Raw genomic sequence first — 20,151 nt, 5'->3', positions numbered from 1 at the left:
ATATCAAATATTGTATTTTGGGAAGTAATGGATACTATTGAAAACGGTGATGCTATTACCTTATAGTAACCTGATGAAATATAAACTCTGTACACATACATAGTCCTAATATGTTAAAAGAACCAAATAATAAATCCATACATAGTTTTTATTGAGGGCACATGACTAGAGGTGCAGGAAAGCTCTTTAGTTTCTCAAAATGAAATTGTTATAGAATAATGTGGATGATAAAGATAATGGAGATCTCATTTCCTTCCTGCTTTTTTATACAGTGTAAAAGAATCCTGTATTATTTTGAATTTGAACATTGGTTCTGCACTACTTCTGAAAGATGTCCTGCAGTCACCTTCTGGGCAGCCTCCTGCCACAGCAGCATTAAATGAAATTGGAATTTACAAACTGGCTCCACAAGATGTTGAGATTCTACTTAATTTGAGGACAAACTGGCCTAACACTGGAAAATAATGCATCTTCCCCTCCCCCCCTTTTTTGAACAAAGAGGAAGCCAACTGGATTAAGTTAAACGATGAAGTTCCGAATTAATGAAGCTGGATAACTGAAAACTTTATAGAATCATTTATTACCTTTGACTTACAGTGTTATTAAAATGCTGACCATATTTTCTGAGCCCTTTTGTCCCTAAGAAAACAAAAACAGAAAACTCAGAAGCCATGGAAACTCAGAGTAATCCCATTTACAGATATAAATGCTGAATATGTGTTAAATAAAATACAAGTGCAGAGATAATAAATTATAACCAAATTTCAATTTCCTATGTTAACTAAGGGAGACTATTGTGGATAATCAAACACAGCAAATAAATTTTTAAAAAATCACTTTAGAACGCATGTTTGTAATTGAAGTTTCTGTATCTAGTTTGGAAATTCACTGTATTTCCTGTAAGAAAACACATTAAGAGATAGTGACTAAAATAGGATTGCTCTCATTTACCACAAATGTCCTTCCATTTAAAATACTTCCTTGTAAAAAAAAATAAAATACTTCCTTGTTTTAGTCCACCTGTCTGTGGGCAACCTTTTCTTTTGGATGAAACATTTCAGGCCAGAGCACTGTGCTTTAATCTTCTGAGGGGTAGGGAATGTAATTAAACAATTTTTGTTTAATACGTATGTAACTGATGATGAGATGGGAATATTAAACTTTCTAACTTTACCTTGGCCTTGGATTATGTTAATGATTTCTTGTGAATAAATGCTCAGTGAGTAAAACTTTTAAACAAACTGAGTTAGACTAGTCTTTCTTCAACTACCAAATTTTATTCCAATGGTTTTTTTTTTTCTGATTTAGCATTTACTTAATACTTTTTATGTTGGAATACTTCAAATTTTAAATAGTCAGTCTGGCATGCAATGTATACTGTTGATAAACACTTTGTGCTAAATAATTTTGAGGAAATATTTTGAGAGAAATTCTATAACCCTATTTTATACTGAGAGTTTCCAACTAGTGTATTGCACTCAAAGCTTTTCTGTTAGTCCTTCTAGCAAATGGGGCTTTTCTATCTCATTCTTTGAGAATTGCTGGGGTTTCCCATTAAGGAAATGAAGCTGCCTCTGAAACTTCCTAACTCCAGCGTTTTCTCTCTCCCCTCTCCCCAGGCTCAGGAACTTTCCTATCATCCCTCCCTGTCCTTACTTGCTAGTCAGCTGAAAGTTTCTATCAAAAGATAGGAACCTGGCCCTGGCTGGTATGGCTCAGTTGGTTGGGTGTTGTCTGTGCACTGAAAGGTTGCTGGTTTGATTCCTGGTCAGGGCACATGCCTGGGTTGCAGGCTCCTCCATCCCCGGAAGAGGGCGTGCAGGCGGCAGCTGATTAATGGTTCTCTCTCATTTATGTTTCTGTCTCTCTCCCTCTCCCTCTCTCTCCCTCTCCCTTCCTCTCTCCAAAAATCAATTTAAAAACTTAAAAAAAGGTTAGGATCCTGTTTTAAAAGATATTAATTGTACTTCAAAACCATATTCTTTAAATATTACTCAATAGAAAATGAACTTACACTTCATCCTTGAATCTGTCCAAAGTTATTCCACGTCCATCATCTTTTAAATCTTCATCTTCAGTTAACAGGCCCAGGTTCTCTAGGGCTGTAAAAGTCAGAATCAGAAGGAAAGTTTACAAAGCAAATCACTTTTGGCTAGAGAAAGTTATGGAATGACTACTAACTGTTACCTCGGTTTGCATTAGACACTGACCTCCTTTGTACTGCACAAATGATATGCTGCCTCTACCTGCGGAGTCCATCATCTCAAACATAGCCACAATGTTACTGTGATCCATAAAGACAGGGAAAGACACACCTGTTGCTTTAGCAATTCTCAGTCGTTCCAATAGAGAGATTAAATACTCTCTTGGTTTAGCTGTAAAGAAAAAAAAATAGTTCCAATTCTTTTTGATATGAAATTAAAATATGTCACAAATGGATACAGTCATTTAACAATTATTAAGTTGTTAAATGGTTCAAGGTACTGTACTGTGCACTGGGGATAGAGACCTAGCTTGTGAGAAAGGCAAGATACTGAAAACTTAATTACATACCAGTAATCTGTGCTCTGCCACAGATTATTGAATAAAAAAAAGTCAAGAGACCAGATCTGGGTTTGTTTTTTGTTTTTTTGTTTTTTCCCCCCAAAAGCTCTTCAGGTGATTCTAATATGCAGACAGAGTTGAAAACTAAGAATACTGAAACAGCCCTAACTGGTTTGGCTCAGCGGATAGAGCATCGGCCTGCGGACTGAAGGGTCCCAGGTTCGATTCCGGTCAAGGGCATGTGCCTTGGTTGCGGGCACAATCCCCAGTGGGGAGTGTGCAGGAGGCAGCTGATCGATGTTTCTCTCTCATCGATGTTTCTAACTCTCTATCCCTCTCCCATCCTCTCTGTAAACAATCAATAAAATATATTTAAAAATAAAAAAGAATACTGAAACAGCATGATGCAGGAAAGAAGGTGGCCAACTGAAAAAAGGGATAAAATAAAAATAAAGACTATTCCAATTAAGAAGCATAAATGATCATTTGTAAAAAAAAAAAAAAAAAAAAAAGCCCTAACCAGTTTGGCTCAGTGGATAGAGCGTCGGCCTGTGGACTGAAGGGTCCCGGGTTCGGTTCTTTTTCTTTTTAAATATATTTCATTGATTTTTTTACAGAGAGGAGGGGAGAGGAATAGAGAGCCAGAAACACTGATGAGACAGAAACATCGATCAGTTGCCTCCTGCACTACTCCCACTGGGGATGTGCCTGCAACCAAGGTACATGCCCTTGACTGGAATCGAACCTGAGACTCTTTAGTCTGCAGGCTGACGTTCTATACACTGAGCCAAACCGGCTAGGGTCCTGGTTCGATACCTTGGTTGCAGGCTAGATCCCTGGCCCCTGTGGGGGCACGTGCGGGAGGAAACCAATCAATGTGTCTCTCTCACATCAATGTTTCGGCATCTACCTCTCCCTCTGGTGAGAATAAATCTATAATAATAAAAGCATAATATGCTAATTAGACTGAACGTCCTTCCAGATGACCTTCCGGATGAAGACAGGGCTGCAAGGGAAGCCTGGGTCCCAGGTGCCAGAGGGAAGCCAGTGCCAGCAGCCTGGAGAAGGAAGGTCTACTCTTGCACGAATTTCGTGCATTGGGCCTCTAGTAAATAAATAAAATAAAAGTAGAAAAGTATAACGAACATTACCAACTTCAACTGTTACAATTTGTGCCCGTCTTATTTGACCATAATCTCATCCAGTTCCCCTCTTCCTATGTTATTTCGAAGTAAATCGTAGCAATCATATTTCATTAATAAGTATTTGAATGTATATCTCTAAAAGATAAGGTCTCTTTTTAAAAAAAAAATTTCTATCGGCTTTAGAGAAGAAGGAAGAGGGAGAGAAAGAAACATCAATGATGAGAAAGAATCATTGATCAGCTGCCCCTCTACTGGGGATTGAGCCTGCAACCCGGGCATGTGCCCTGACCGGGAATTGGACTGTAACCTCCTGGCTCATAGGTCAAAGCTCAACCACTGAGCCACACCAGCTGGACTAGTTCTTTTTTTTTCTTCTTGTATATACGCCTTGACTGGGGATCGAACCTGCAACCTTGGCCTATGGGGATGATGCTCAACTGAGCTACCTGGCCAGGGCCCCCCAGTGCTTTTTTTAAAAAGTGCATTCCTTTTTTTCTTCTTTTTTTAATCCTCACCCAAGGATATGTTTTTATTAATTTTTAGAGAGACAGGAAGGGAGAGAGAAAGAAACATTGATGTAAGAGAGAAACATCCATTGGTCGCCTCCCAAATATGCCTGACCAAAAACTGAACCCAAAACCTCGGTACGTGTCCTGACCAGGAATGGAACCGCAACTTTTTGGTGTACAGGAGAATGCTCCAACCAACTTAACATTTGATGAATGTAACTTACAGTGGAGTCCTTTAGTATACCATCATGCCTATGCACAGAGATCTTCCTACCATCTTTTTGGTGCCTCACTCTTTAATATAAATGGATAGAAAAAGGATCATGTGACATTTGAAGAAAGTCTCCAACATGAACTTCAGAAACTAAAACAAATAAAAAAACAACAACAAAGCCCAGGGGAAACAGAAATAGGACAGACGGAATAAAATCAAATGTCAAAGTAGGTTGTGGGGGTTGGGGCCCATACCGGAGGCAATCAATGGATGTTTCTCTCTCACATGGATGTTTCTCTCTCACGTGGATATTTCTCTCTCCCTTTCTCTCTCTCAAATCAATAAATAAAAAATGTAAAAGAATGCATTCCTTTGTACTCCCCCCCCCCCACTACTTATTTTTATTTGTTGCAGAGTTTCTATTGTTTTATCGATTTAAAAGAACTAGAGAGTGCTTGATTACCCTAAACATGATCGTATTGGTTGGGTGGGGCAAAGTTGGAGTGTTTGGTATTTCCATTTCCTTGAAGGAAGAGGTGGATAAATTTGGCATTTTGGACACGTCTTGTGGAGAGAGGCCGGCAAGGTACAATTTTGCATTTGGGTAAAAGGACATCAACGTAACTTTCATCTTAACGTAATTTTGAAATCACCGCACAAAAATTAAGAAATGTTTCAAGTTTTTAAAGGGGGTCAGAGGTGTAAAAATGTCAGGAAAAGACTTCTCCTCCAAAACACCGATCCATCTTGCCCTATCAACTGTTTAGCCCTCTTACCAGATTAAAAACTCGTTGAGGTCGGGGAAACATTGGAAACACCTGATCCTTGCGAGACACAGGGGCAATTCATTTATTTATTCTTCCCCACGTTTCCCCGAGATCGGCACCACTACCCCCATTTTCCAGAAAAAGGAGACTGAGGTTCCGGCTTTTGCCCCGTCACATAGTAGTGACAGGTGGAGCCCTCCACCTGGCCGAGTCCCGCGGCCACCTGGCTGGTGGTAGGCACAAAGGGGCCGTTCACTAGCATTTGTCTAATTGAAGGCCACAGCCTTAATTGGCAGCAGAAGGGCTGCAAACGTGGGGGCGCCCGGCTGGAGGAGCGGCTGCACCGGGAATTTCTGGGAACTGCTGCTTGTGAGGAGGCGGGTGGGACAGAAAGCCGAGGGGTAGGCAAGACCCTTACTTGGCTGGAAGAAGAGCAGGTTACTGGTGAGATAGTTCAGCAACTCCATAATCCGATGTTTTTCCAAATATTTCCTGGCCTGGAGCTCCCGGCTGTTGTTCTCCATCTCGCCGCGTTAGGCCGTTGCTAGGCGACGAGGAAGCTTTGCGGCAGTTGGACTCCTCCTCTTCCGCCCTGAGAGCCTGGCATAGGCTGTGTCCTCAATGGAAGCTTTTCTCTGCTCCTGAGGGGAACCCTAGGGAGTGTGGGGGCGTGGGGCCTCCTCAGGGAGACGGGTGCTGGGCCTCTTGCAGGCAGACACCCCCCGCCCCTTGCCCCTTCCCCATCCTAAATGGGGGGCTTACGGCTGGGCCTGATGGGCTTTTCCTGTGCTCGGTACTTGTGAGGCAGGTTAGTCAGAAGCTAGGAAATTCCTTGGCAAGTGGACTAGGGAAACTGAGACAGATAGCAGTTTATAGCCAGACACAGGTCACCTCCCTGGAGATAACGTCTAGGCCTCAGTTGTGTTTCAGCTCCAGGCCCAGGAAAGCAGTAAACCAGACAGGTTATTCCTGGGCCGACCTCAGGAGTAGCCGCACTGACTGAAGTCCCCCTGCCCCACTGAGCTGTGAGTGGAGACCAGGATCCTGAAAGGACCCACCTGGGAAGCTGATGAATATTCTGTTGAGACCTCCCCTATGGTCTCCATCCTTTAAAGCTTTTAGGAGGAAGACCCAGAAAGCTCTCCCCGCGGGGAGTATGCCTGTGCCTTTCCCCTCCCCTTCACCCCTCACAGGCATGCAGCTCCTAAACCAGTGATGGCGAACCTATGACATCTCGTGTCAGAGGTGACACGCAAGCTCATTTTTTTTGGTTGATTTTTCTTTGTTAAATGGCATTTAAATATATAAAATAAATATCAAAAATATAAGTCTTTGTTTTACTATGGTTGCAAATATCAAAAAATTTCTATATGTGACACGGCACCAGAGTTAAGTCAGGGTTTTTCAAATGCTGACACGCCGAGCTCAAAAGGTTCGCCATCACTGTCCTAAACTCTAAGGCAGTGGTTCTCAATCTTGGCTGCACATTAGAATCACCTGGGAATCTTTTTAAAATCCTGATTTCTGGGCCTCCTCCTCCCGGAAATTCTGTTTCTTTGTTATGGGATGGGGCCACAAAATTAGTAACAAAGAAACAGAATTTCCGGAGGATGAGGCCCAGAAATCAGGATTTTAAAAAGATTCCCAGGTGATTCTAATGTGCAGCCAAGGTTGAGAACCACTGCTCTAAGGGACTCCCCCATAAGACTTGCAATCAGGGCAGCAATGGACAGCAGCAGTTCCTCCTTGGGAAATCCCGATTCTGACTTCTTAGTGAGCCCAACCTAGGCGCACTTGCCCAGTCCTTTCTTGTTTTACTCTCCCCAGCTTTAATAAACATCCTCTAAAAAATCACCTGGACACGTGAATGTTTTTCTACACGATATCAAGAACCCACACACTACTGGCTGGCCCTAGGCAGACCTGCTTAGGGCCAGGTCACCTTTCCGGTAACACTTGTTGATCCAATGACTGAGACCTGCTGTGCTAATAACACAGAAGGAACTTGTGTAATTCTGGAGGGGCCCCGAGCATCTGGGAGATGCTCTGTCTTCAAAGTCTGGAGGAGGTGTTCTGTGGAGGGAAGGAACTCATTCTCTCAAGTGACTTGAAAACTGTGTACCCCAATCTGCACCACGGCTTAGGTTTGTAAGGAGAATATTTCAGAAGAATGTAGGAAAGTGCTTTGTAAACTTCTAGCAGCAGAATCCTTTAAAGAAATTATAAGTGGCCCTGGCCGGTGTGGCTCGGTTGAGTATCGCCCCATGCACCCAAAGGTTGCTGTTTTCATTCCCAGTCAGGGCACATACCCAGGTTGCAGGTTTTATCCTGGGGTGTGTACAGGAAGTAACCGATCGACGGTCCTTTCTCTCTCTCTCAAATCAATACAAACATATTTTTTAGAAAGAAAGAAATCATAAGTGGCATCCCCACATGTAGAGCAGATGGAAGCGAGCACTACGCTGGGTTCACAGGGGCCCATTATCTAAGGTACTTCAGCTGTGCCTCCTCACAGAGCCATGGCCGGAGTGATCCTGGTGCCAGAATTAACTGGAGACTGGGGAGCTGTGACAGAACTAAGCTGACAAAGCAGATGCGTTGCTCCAGGGCCTGCGGACCTGAGGGCCCACTTGGGCCTCTGGTTCCTGATGGGTTCTGGGGAGAACTGAAAATCTATTGATGTGGGCTGTTACTCCTCCGTGTGTTTTGGTCCATCCTTTGGGGACTTGCTTTATGTTCCCTGATGTGAAGCACAAACAGCAGACCTAAATAAAGTGCCCCCCTTTAAATCATGACCGCCTACCTGCGTGACCCTTAAAGGGTTGACTGAATATGTGTGATCACTTAGGAAAGTGACTGTGGCTCCGCATAGCAGAAGCCAGACTGTGGCAGGGGGACTAAAACGGAGAGGGACCCCTGCAGAGAGGTAATGGCTACAGAAAGCAGCAGAGGAGGACCTGAGTCACAGCAAACAGAGCGGGCCGGTCATGGTGTCCTGTGACTGAGTGGCTTAGGAGAAGCAAAGTAAAAAAATGTAAGGAACGTTCCTTAAGGGAGAGGAGACTGCGTGCTGGTGATCTGGAGGCAGTGATTTCTGCTCCGTGGTGCAGGCTTTAGACATGTGGTCTTCTCCTCGAGAACTTCCTGTGCTTACTCTCCAGGAGTGACTCGGTCCTGAATCAGTAGCTCTGACCTTTGAACCTCAAACGACACTGAAATGGCAACAATCGAATTCACTCTGCCTATAAAGTCAGACCCAGGAGAGCACATTGGACCCTGCTGACGTCTTCCCAAGTTGCTGATCGTTTTCATGCCTACGAGCCCGGGTATCTTTGTCTGCTCAGCACTCCCTTTCACGACATCCCTCCGGCAGCCAGGCTCCAGCTCCTCTGGAGATCATGCTGAAGAGAAGTGTCCAGATGCCCCCTAGTGGAGCCAGCTATTCTCTGCTGAAGCCATCGCTTTAGCCAGTTTGGGTTTAATAACTCCTTGTAACACTTCTCCCTTCTCCAACTCCTTGCCCTCCATGTCCTTATTACCGCGAATCCTTTCAGTGGTTTGGGAGTGTAACTCCAGGAAAAGGCGTTAATGCAGGGGTTCTCACCAGGACCACACCTGAGAACCACCTGCAGGCAAGAAGCACCGGCGTTGGCCCCATTCCAGGCCATGAGAGTGAATCTCTTGGGATAGGGCCTGAATATTGGGAGTTTCATGGTGGATGTTGTTGTTTTGAACAGCTTTATTAATATTTAATAAACGGTACCTATTTAAGGTGTTTGTTTGTTTGTTTGTTTATTTTAATCCTCACTCGAGAATATTTTCTCCATTGCTTTTCAGAGAGTGGAAGAGAGAGGGAAAGACAGAGAAATATCAGTGTGAGAGAAACACATGGATTGGTTGCCTCCTGCACGCGCCCTGACCAGGGCCTGGCCGGAGAGGAGCCTGCAACCGAGGTACGTGCCCTTGACCGGAATCAAACCCGGGACCCTTTGGTCCGCAGGCTGACGCTCTATCCACTGAGCCAAACTGGCTAGGGCAGGTATACTCTTATTTTAAAATTTAAAATGGGATAAATGGTGATCAAGCACACTTGATGTGGGGTGGTAACCACACAATACAATATACAGTGGATGTACTGTAGAAGTGTACACCTGAAACTTGTATAATTTTATTAACCAACTAGATGCCCGATGCATGAAATTCGTGTAAGAGACTCAGTTCTCAAAGCCCCTCGCAGCCCGGCTGCCTTGGCTGGCCCTCGCAGCCCCAGCTTCGTCCGGAAGGTCATCTGGACGGTTGTTCTGCTGTTTGGTCTAATTAGCATATTAGCTCTTTATTATATAGGATGTCACCTCAATAAATTCAATAAAAAAGAACATATTATATAAATTTTTAAAGAAAGGATTTTATTCACTTATATGGTAAATACCGTCCCCTACTAAAAAACAATGACATTTGTCCTACAATCTGTTAAACTTAGCTAGAACATTCATATCTTTTTTATAGCACATGTTAACATGATATAGGATGCAGGATGCAAAAATCAATTTAATAGGCATTACTAAATAACTTCACACATATGTAGAATCTTGGAAAAATGGTTAAAATTACAGATGAATGTTAAATGTGGACACATGAATATTCCGAATACACCAGTGAACGTAATAGAGGATGTGTTTTCACTGATCTCAGCTAACCAACTTGCTGTTGGTGAATCTTCAAATACCCATTTCCAAATCTTCCAGCTCCTGGAGAAGGGCTTTCTCTTTTTGAATTTTCTCCAACTGATTCCCCCCCCTCCCCCCCGCCCCCATCTGTTTTCCAGTTGCTGCTTGTTCTTTCAGTTGTTCGATTGCTTTCAGTTTCTTCTGTAGGTTCTGGATTTTTTTGTCTACTTCAGGGTGTCCAGAAGTTGGCTGGGAGATAGTATCTCGTGTTGAGCTCCGTGGGGCAGGAGTAGGTGCCAGATCTAGACGCTTGTCACTTCTTGCTTCCTGCCTTGCAGCTTTCTTAGCTTCCTGTTTCCTTCGATTTTTAAGGGCTGTTTTGGATAATGGCTTATTTCCCAGCTGTGGTTTCATATTCTGCGGCGGTTCCTTCTCATGCAGCTAGGACTTGGTGATTGGTTTATCTCTTAAAGCTGGGGGTCTATAAGCTGGTGCATTTTTCGGTTCTTCACTGGGTACGCCACTTGGAACTGCTTGGAAAGTTACTGTTTTTGCTGGAAATAGTCCGTCTACAAATGGCTGCCAAGAAACCTGCCATCATTCCACATTGGATGGCACACATACTTGTGCAAGACAGAGTCAGTATCACGCCACGTCCGTACCCATGGTTAACGCCTAACCCGGGAGCACACATAGCTGTCAAAACATGCTCATCATCTGGGAACCAAGTGAAATATGTAGACTCAGAGGCCACCGGTTTAGAAATGTTTGTCATTTTTAACGCCCCACACTCCTATTTGTCCACTCAGGTTTCCGCATCTGGCTAGCAATAATATATGTCCGCGAGGGCCTTAGTAGGCTGCGTTATGAGGACCGGTTCCAAAGCCAGACACAGGATCACATTTCAAGTTGAAAATTGTCGCTTTGGCAGGCGTCAAACCATGAACAGCACAAAACTCAGCAGCCTTAGAATTCCAAACTCCACCATAAACGGGCCTCTTTTGGTACTTGCACCACAGCACTTTCTCCGTTTGCTGCAGTGCAATGCGGTGTTTGTTCCCCATAGCAGGGAGCTTCTGTCTTATCAACATCTGTGCTAGCTATTACCAACACAGCAGTAACGTCTTTACTCCCTGGCATTTTAACCTCACCGGCCTTAAAGAAACTTTTATTCGCTAAGGCTGGTCCATCGAAGTTGGGATAATGATATAATTTAACAAATGAAGGTGAACCCTTATTACCTGGGACATAAACAGTCACCTTGTATGGTTGGGATTCAGGTGACAATACAAAAGGATTAATTTTTTTTGCAAATGCAATTTATTTGCAATTGTATTGAAATTGTTATTTTCAAAGACGTGAACTTCATCCTTAACATTTCAGGCACAAGTAGTTTCATCTTCGACCAGGATGGACCCTGGTTTTGCACATTTTTCTGGATGCTAGACTTCAAACATGTCCCAGTTTTCACATCATGAAGTTGTAGGGTGGGGAACACTGTAGTCCCTTGTTAGTGACATTGGTGATATTTATTTTTTCTCCATTGCCCCAGGCAAACAAGGTCTCATCCTTACTAAAGGTGCAGACTTTGCAGTTTTTCCCACTTTACCTTGGGAGCACTGTGCTTTCTGAGAAATGTGGTGGTCCTTTCACCAGGTACAGTCCTGATCCTCGGACTGTTAGGAGCGGTGTGGATGGCACCATCTTGTCCCAGAAAGCAAAATGAACTCTCTCTTCTCTCTCTCTTTTAAAAATAATTTCAGAGAAGAAGGGAGAGAGAGAAACATCAATGATGAGAATCATTGACTGGCTGCCTCCTGCATGTCCCCTACTGAGGATTGAGCCCACAACCAGGGCATGTGCCCTTGACTAGAATCGAATCTGGGACCCTTCAGTCCTCAGGCCGACGCTCTATCCACTGAGCCAAACCAGCTAAGGAGCAAGGTGAACTCTTGTTGTAAGTATGTATCCATATAACCATCACTGCACCCAAATGTTTTCCTGTGTCCCTTTCTAGTTCCTCCTACTCATCCCTCCTTAACCCGGCCTCCCACCTCTGCCACTATCACCAGGCAACTACCGACCTAAGATCTTTAACTATAGCTAAGGGGTGGGGTGTGGATGAGTAGCCACTTGTCTGTATGTGGGAGGTGAAGGGAGCTCTGAGGGATCCAACAACCTCATGTGAGACTTTCAACCCCCCCTTTCCTATTTTCTACCCATGGCTGCACCCCTTCTCTGTTGTACCTACTACCTCTGGGGAGTTGGGGCGGGGCGGGGGGTATGGGCTTCTCATTAGTATTCTTTTCAAACTACTTACTTGGTAACTTTCTTCTTTCTGCTAAGACAATTGCACTCCAGTCTGCCATTCACCTTTTGGTCTGTGTGTAAACTTTTAAATTTCAAAGTGCACAGTGAAATAAATGAATCTTAACTATACAACCTGATGAATATTTCACCAGTGATTATATTCATTTAACGAGCTCCCAGGTCAAGATACAGAACATTTCCAGCACCAGAAACCTCCCTGGGGCTCTCCCGAAAGGTAACAGCTATCCTATAAAGCCATCTGTTTGTGTTCATGGCTTTCATTCACCAAGGTTACTTTGAATGCCAGTTCATTAATTAAAATGTTGCACAAAGCTGGGCTCAGCATGGAGCTGGTGGGGACATCATCCAAGCCTTTGAAGGTGAGCGCAGACCCTGGAAGCAGCTCTCTGTTGCCCCCTTTTGCAGAGAAATTCAGTCCTCTACTTAATGCTGAGCATCTAATCCATATCAACATTTTTTGTTTATTAGTCAGACAGAACCAAAAGACTTATTTTTTTTATTTTTTTTTTATTTTTTATTTTTTTAATATATATTTTATTGATTTTTTACAGAGAGGAAGGGAGAGGGATAGAGAGCTAGAAACATCGATGAGAGAGAAACATCGATCAGCCGCCTCCCGCACATCTCCCACCAGGGATGTGCCCGAGCCTGTTTATTAGTCAGACCGAACCAAAAGACTTAAAAAAAAAATTGCAAGCCGAAACCGGTTTGGCTCAGTGGATAGAGCGTCGGCCTGCGGACTGAAGGGTCCCAGGTTCGATTCCGGTCAAGGGCATGTACCTGGGTTGTGGGCACATCCCCAGTAGGAGATGTGCAGGAGGCAGCTGATCGATGTTTCTCTCTCATCGATGTTTCTAGCTTTCTATCTCTCTCCCTTCCTCTCTGTAAAAAATCAATAAAATATATTTTAAAAAAAATTGCAAACCAAAACCAAAACATGCATCTTGATTCTTTCAAAAATAAAAATAAAGCCCGAGTTGTGTTTTCCCTTCCCATTCGATTATTGACTATAGACAATCAATAATTTCCCTATTTTGCCTTTTCTCTCTAAAAGTCTCTCCCTGAGCTCCTGTCAGTGGAGTGCTCCTAACCACTTCTGGGTTTGGCGCTGCTCAAATAAATTCTTAGAAATTTTAAGATGCCTCCGTTTCTCTCTTAACAGTAAAAAAGGTGAACATCTCCACATGTTTGGGTTTACCTCGCTCTTGCCTTCTCAAGGACCTCGCTTGTTGGGGAATTTGTCCTTCCTCCTGCTTCTTTAACCTTTCCCTCCTCTGCTGTCCCAGCACGAGAACGGTAATCTCCCCTGAAAAACAAAATAAACAACAAAAGCCAGATCCACGCTAGATGGTACGGCTCAGTAGGTTGGGCATCATCCCAGGTCTGGGGAGGTTGTTGGTTCAGTTTGCAGTAGGGAGCGTGTATGCTTCTTTCTCCCCCTCTCCCTTCCTCTGTCTCTAAAAATCAATTTTTAAAAATCTTAAACAACAAAAACCCAGTAAAACAAAAATAAAAGCCAATTCTAACACTCCCACGTGCCTTTTAACCTCCTTAAGATTTGTCTACACAACTGAATTTCCTTCCAGCCACTCCAGCCTGGCCCTGGCTCCTACCTCTCCATCACACATGCTTTGCTAAGGTCACTGCGGTGGGTTGAGTAATAATCCCCCAAAAGATATGTTCAAGTCCTAACCCTTAGACCCGGGAGTGTGAACTTATTTGGAGAAAAGATGTAATTAAGAATCTTGAGATAAGATGATCCAGGATTTAGGGTTGGCCTTAAGTCCAGTGAAGATGTCCTCATAAGAGCAAGGCAGTGGGCGGTTTGAGACCCAGGAGAAACCCAGGGTAGACGTCCAGGTGAAGATGGGGGCAGAAATGGGAGTGACGCATCTATAAGCCAAGGACGGCTGGCGGGCATGAGAAACTGGAAGAGACAAGGAAGGATTCTCCTCCAGAGCCCTCGGACGGAATGCAGCCCTGTGCGGTTTTGGACTTCGGGTCTCCAGAATTCTGAGAGAATACATTTATGTAGTTTTAAGCCACGAAGCTGTGGTAATTTGTTCTGGCAGCTTTGGAAACGAATAGTCACCAATGGCCTCTGTTGCAAAACCAGACATAATACGATCTACATCTTCCTTTTATCTTCTTTAAAAGCAGGAATCTCCAGCAACAACACAGATACCACAACTTCTCTTTGCTTTTTTTTTTTAAAATCTATTTTTATTGATTTCAGAGAGGAAGGGAGAGGAAGAGAGAGCTAGAAACATCAATGATGAGAGGGAATCATTGATCGGCTGCCTCCGGCACTCCCCACACTGGGGATCGAGCCTGCAATCCAGGCATGTGTCCTTGACAGGAATCGAACCCGGGACCCTTCAGTCCACAGACTGACGCTCTATCCACTGAGCCAAACCAGCTAGGGCTACATCTTCCATTTTACAGCAGAACTGGACTCAGTGGATTGTTCCTTCCTTGAAACCTCTTACAGTCCTGGCTTCCAGAGAACCAGTTCCTATTGGGTTCTCTCTGCTCTTTGAGAATGCTTCATCGTAAGAGTCTCTCTTGGCTAGTGTTCTGCTTCCACCTTATCAACCTCCAAATGTCTGCTCTTCTCCTCCTACATTCTCTCAAGTAATCACATCCATACCCGTGGCTCTCAATATCACCCATAGACTAACGATTCCCAAATCGATGCCTCCAACTTAGACCTGCTGTTAGCTTCTGTCATGTGTATACCATGCCTTCTTGACACAGGAAGGCATTTCATAGTAATCTCATACATGAACATACATGCACAAAACAGAACTTTTGATCATCATGAAATGGTCCTCCCACCAGCCCCCTAAATAGTCTGTTCTTTCTCTGGCTTCCCACAGCTGAAGAAATGGCATCTGCACCCAACACAACTGCTCTACCAGAACCCGGGAGTCTTCTTTCCCTTACTCTTTGTCTTTTCTCTTTTAAAATTTCTTTATTGATTAAGGTATTACATATGTGTCCTTATTCCACTATTGCCACCCACCCCGCTCCCTTACTCTTGTATCTAATTCCTAAGCAAGTCTTGTCAATTTACTATGTATCTCAGTTTATCGAGTCTACTCACTTCTCTTTCTCTCTGCGGCAGCCATCCTGGGACCTCACTGACATGTCTCACCCGGTCTCTTGCAAGAGCATCCAATTCGCCACACAGCAGCTAGAGGATCTTTTCTTTCTTTCTTTCTTTCTTTCTTTTTTTTTAAATCCCTTCTTTTTTTTCTATAGAGGACCTTTTAACATGTCAGAGTATGCCATGTTCCTGAAGCCCTCCAAAGGATTCCTGCTGAATTAAGTACAAAACCCAAACTCTGAGAGCCTTTTGTGACCTTGTCCTTGTCTCCTGTCCATCTCTCTCCCCTGCTCCACCCACAGTGGGTCTTCCCTGGGCTCTGGGAACGTACCGAACTTTTTCTGCCTTGGACCACCTCTGCCTGGGATTCTCTCTCCACACTGCCAGCAGCTGACTTCCTCAGAGAAAACTCCCTGACAGCACTCCCCTCACACACTTTGTCAGTTTCTCCTACTTTCTCTCTCAGAGAGTCATAGCATTTGCCGATATCTGTAATTACACATTTGATCGTGTGTTTATTTACTGTCTCTCCCACTGAGCTGCTTGCAGAAAGCAGCTGGGACTCCTGTCTGTTTCTCATCGCTAAGCACAGAGCGCCTAGCTCAGGGGCAGCCGCAGCCAGGATGTTCCATAAATATTTGTTGTATGAATCCACTCTCGTCTCTTCTATGCCTCAAATGTATGTCCTAGCAGTAAGGCTCACCTGGCGAAAACACATTCACCCGAAAGACAAAAAAGAAATAACAAAAATCTAAATTTTATGAAAACCCGAAGACTGTGTTTTACAAACATATAAATTATTTTATTTACAAAGCCATGTTACAAAAAAAAAAAAAAAAGCCAAAAAAACAAATCGCTCCCTGGAGAACGTGTCCAGGCCTGGTGCGGAACCACGGCGGTATCAATAGATACATGTTTGTTCTTTCCTTTTTAAAACTGTAAGCCATAGAGTTTACTATTTACACCTACTTTAGACATTTATTCTTACAATATCACAGGCGTGGAATGGATTCTGATAGTGCTAACACATAGAGGTGCGGGACAAAGAAGGAAAAAGACCTAGTGTTACAAAATGCGGATCGTAGAAAAGGAGAAACCCACTCCATGAGTGTGGCATTTGCTTAGAATGCTCGGACATGCTTTCTTCAAAATTCTTCCGGAAAAGGTCCTGAAGTCGGTAGGAGGAAAGGACAAATGAGCAGGTGCAAATTCTTGTCTGTGCAACAACAGTTATTTAATATACCCCATGACTGACCAGCTAGGTAAAACCCACAGTTTCGTTAAAGTGCCATGGGCCAACAGCATAACAAAATAGAAGGTGTAAATAGAAAATTTCTTTTTCTCCTTTTTTTCAAAACGAGAGTTCACTGAGAATCAGCAATAATAGAATATGCTGTATAAACTATTCTCTACAAAGGTTGATCAGCGTTATTTACAATTGGTACTTTGATACAAAAGAAGGCATACAAGTTATCCAAGTCGCTTTGTTTTTATGGCTGACGGGTCTATGCATTGCGCTATGCTTAACAACCAGAGCTTTACGAGCCTCTGTGGCTGGCGACAGGTCGCGAGATCTTCAGGCAAATGGAGGGGGGGTGGGGTGGGGTGTGCAGTCACGGGGCTGGGAGAGAGGGGTGAGTGGGGTGGGCAGAACAAGAAGTACCCAAAGGGGATGGATCGCCCGAATAGTGCTTTGTAGGCTGGTCCAGTTGAACTCCATTAAAACAAAACCAAAGAAAACCTTTTATTTGCATTCCATTTTTTTCAAGCTGTGAGTTTCGAATACATTGTTATAAAGTAAACCTGTGGTTGGCTGTGAAGGAAGAAACACCGTGGGTTTTCCCTTTTTGCTCAGTTTTCCAGAAATGTCCTCGCCTTGGTCAGAGCCAGTCTTTCACCAAGTCAGCAGCATTCGGTGGGAGCCTCTCTATCCCAGCTTGCAATTCAAGATGTAGAGAGCGAAAACGTTGACGCCGATGATTGAATTGCTCCTTTAGTCCCTGTCCAGACATTATTTCGCAGAAGCAGCCACTTCATCTCTCGACCTTCGTTTTCCCTCTTTGGATGTTAAGAGTTTATAGATCAGAGGGTTATTTTGTTGTTGAGATCTTTTTTCGTTTTGTTTTTACTCCTGCAAGTTTTACAACTCAAAATAAATTATAAAAAAACAACAACAACACACAGACGTCTAAAACCGAACAAGACAAAAATTGTGCAAAAATAACAGATATGTACATACTTTTCAGTCTGAAGAAATGTACAATAAAAACATAATCCAAAGAACATTTTAAAAATATAAACATTGCTTAAACTTTCCTAAGTTTCATATTGTTTCTGAAACTATTCTGGTCAGTTAGCTCTGTAATATAGTAAAACATAAATTATTACAAAATTAACACTATAAAAATTTACTTTAAGAATATCTTCTAAACTTTTTTTTCAAAGGTTCTAATCTTGTTTATAATTTCTTAAACATTTATAAGTCTTAAATCTGCCTTAACCTTTTTTTTTTTAAAAAAAGAAAAAGTAACAATCTTCCCTTCAGTTTGCAGTCTCTTTTTCCCAAGATGTAAATAAACCAGCATATAAGTGCACTTTTAACACTGTAGAAATAAAAATGAAATCATCTGAACTAATGTCCTGGTACCTAATATCAACTCATGATTTTAAAAAAATCTTCATTTTATATTAAAAAAATTGTAGTAATCCTATAAGAAACACTGTCAGTGCAATTTCATTGATGCAAATCACTCCGCTAGCCTCCCGTCTTAGTGAAATTCAATTCTGTGTTGAAACTTAACAGTAGTCTGATCTTTGGGGTGGGGGTGGGGATGGGAAGGGAAACTTCAGGGTGGGGATGAGGGTGTGTGTCCAGCTGCAACACTGGCTTTCATTTCTCATGTCGGGATGAAGCAAACACTCCTACTATCTGTGCCGCTGTATCGCTCGCCAAGTTACATGATGAACAGCACAGAACACTCACTTTATATTGTGAGTTACTTTCCGGACGGATTCCTGATTAAAGCTTACAGTATTGACGTTTCTTTCAAACTCCAGTGTGAACAGTTTCATAGCTGTGGGGCTCCAGCTTCGCTTCTCCTCACTAGGGAGTGGCACGGCCTTACCACTCTTTCCTGGGGTGGCTGTATCTGAGCTGGGCCTCTGATAACCCAGCAGACCCTGATATAGGGGGCGGGAGGGCGGGGCTAGTATTCATTCTCACCAGGGGTTTGACACATAGCCCTCCATGGGAGCTTTCCCCCAGATCCTTCCTTCCCTCCCTCTTTCTCCTCTTGCCCAGCCCTGGAGGGCGGCTGGAGAATGTCCACAGCTGTGGGCACCATGCCTTCTTCCGAGTGGCTTCCTGGGGTCCCCTGCCCTTTCCCGGGGGTGCTTCCCTCTCTGGCTCGCCCAGCTTTGGGCTCTTGCACATGGCACCCAGGAAGGGGTTTTGCAGCCTGGATTCCTAACAAGCTCAGATGACCACAGCCACCCCGTCCCCACTATCTCCTGAGGGATAGCTTCTCCTACCCCCATTCTCTGCTTCCTGCCACCTCCCAGGCCCAGTCCAGACCTGACCCAGTAGATCCTCTCTGAGCTGCACAGCTGGACAGTGGACCAGGTGCGCCCTAGAAACCTGATGAGTGCGCTCGGCCACCCTCCTGCCTCTGTTCTCTGCTCCCCAAACATTGGCTGCTCTCCAGCAAAGCCCCTCCCCAGCACAGTGTCCAGAGGTGAGCTTTTGAGAGGCAACTTCTTGTGATGGCCTTGGGGACCCAGTGAGTGGCAGGTAGGAGGGGAAGGGTGGGGAGGGATGGGCGGGCGAGGGCAAGGAAAGGCGCACTGCACGTGCTAAAGTTCGAGTTTCCGATGATGCCAACCGGGAACTGACATCCCGACTGCTCTCGTGGCTGGAGCAAGACGATGGTGCAGTAGTTGAATCAGAAGCTGGAGGAGTGACCCCGAGCTTGGAAGAATGTGTACATGTGGCAAACGAAAGACAACGAAAACAAAACACTGGTATTGTTTTCTGTAAATCTCAAATTCACGTTCTTTTGCCTTTTTCTTTTTCTCCAAAACTAAACATTGGTCATTAAAAAAAGAAAAAGAAAGGCCAGAGCCACAGGCGGGCCCAGGAAATGGATCCCCCACTGCCCACTCCCTGCCCCCTTGGCCCCCTGGGTGGGACCGGCGGCCAGGCATTGGATTGGAAGTGGCTTCATAGTCTTGTTATGGAAGAGTCCTTATCCTGCCCGTTCTGTTTGTGGTCTTCTAGAAAAGAAAAGAAGGAAAGCTTGGGATTACCACGAGGATTCGAGAACAGAGTGCGATTTCTCATCTGTAACAAAAAGGATACCATCCCAACTCCCACAGCAGCCAAAGGCAGCTGTAATGAGCAAATGAGGGGACGGCTGTAAAGGGCTCCATAAATGCAGGGATGAATCCTGTGGACATTCATGGGGTTCTCTCCAGGAGAGAGGACCAGAAAAAGCCTGTGTTCTCTTTTTTTCTCTGTTAGTTCACCTGGGATGTTTCCTATCTAACCTACAGACAGCACAGGGAATTATCTAAGGAAGAGGCAGAGTGATGGGGGAAGCATAGAGACTATGCAGATAGAGGTTTTGGGTTCAAGTTACTTAGCCTCTTAGTCCAGTCATCTTCATCTATAAAACGAGGATAATCGTTTTGTCTCTCACAGGGTTTGTTAAAGGTCTAAATGCATGTAAAGGGTGTTTGGCCCAGCACCTGCAGAGAAAGGGCTCAACAAACGAGAGCTATTATCATTGCTATCACATTCCTTAAGGCTGACTGCTAGCGTTTCGGGTTCCCACAGGCGGGCCCGGAGCACCGGGCAGGCGCGCTAG

General features: G+C 44.1%; 3 protein-coding genes and 1 pseudogene across 13 annotated transcripts in view; 1 reads left to right on the top strand and 3 right to left on the bottom strand.

The window, feature by feature from the left end:
* RINT1 (RAD50 interactor 1) overlaps positions 1-1,241 on the top strand; it is a 30,705-nt gene extending 29,464 nt beyond the window's left edge. For both annotated transcript variants that reach the window (XM_023751091.1, XM_023751092.1), the window contains one exon: positions 273-1,241. In XM_023751091.1, the coding sequence (XP_023606859.1) occupies positions 273-465 (193 nt within the window). In that variant the 3' untranslated portion in view covers positions 466-1,241. The remainder of the gene's footprint in view (positions 1-272) is intronic.
* On the bottom strand, positions 562-5,704 carry LOC106696516 (EF-hand calcium-binding domain-containing protein 10-like). Its single transcript, XM_014452819.2, has 4 exons — positions 5,598-5,704; positions 2,211-2,375; positions 2,015-2,102; positions 562-639 (listed from the first exon to the last, which is right to left on the bottom strand). The coding sequence occupies exons 1-4, from the start codon at positions 5,701-5,703 to the stop codon at positions 603-605; spliced, it is 396 nt and encodes a 131-aa protein (XP_014308305.1). The 5' UTR covers position 5,704; the 3' UTR covers positions 562-602.
* Positions 5,705-9,871: 4,167 nt separating this feature from the next.
* On the bottom strand, positions 9,872-11,550 carry LOC102417563 (annotated as a pseudogene).
* Positions 11,551-16,498: 4,948 nt separating this feature from the next.
* The window catches only part of ATXN7L1 (ataxin 7 like 1), a 225,868-nt gene continuing 222,215 nt past the window's right edge, over positions 16,499-20,151 (bottom strand). For 8 of the 10 annotated variants that reach the window (XM_006085388.3, XM_006085390.3, XM_023751090.1 and 5 more), the window contains one exon: positions 19,496-19,558. In XM_006085388.3, coding sequence (XP_006085450.1) covers positions 19,517-19,558 — 42 coding nt within the window. In that variant the 3' untranslated portion in view covers positions 19,496-19,516. Of the gene's footprint in view, positions 19,559-20,151 lie in introns of all 10 variants that reach the window. The other 2 variants (XM_014452815.2, XM_006085397.3) reach the window with 2 other exon arrangements.

Source organism: Myotis lucifugus, unplaced genomic scaffold, assembly GCF_000147115.1.
Source record: "Myotis lucifugus unplaced genomic scaffold, Myoluc2.0 scaffold_18, whole genome shotgun sequence".
Classification (NCBI taxonomy): domain Eukaryota; kingdom Metazoa; phylum Chordata; class Mammalia; order Chiroptera; family Vespertilionidae; genus Myotis; species Myotis lucifugus.
This window is presented reverse-complemented; position numbering and strand designations above follow the sequence as displayed.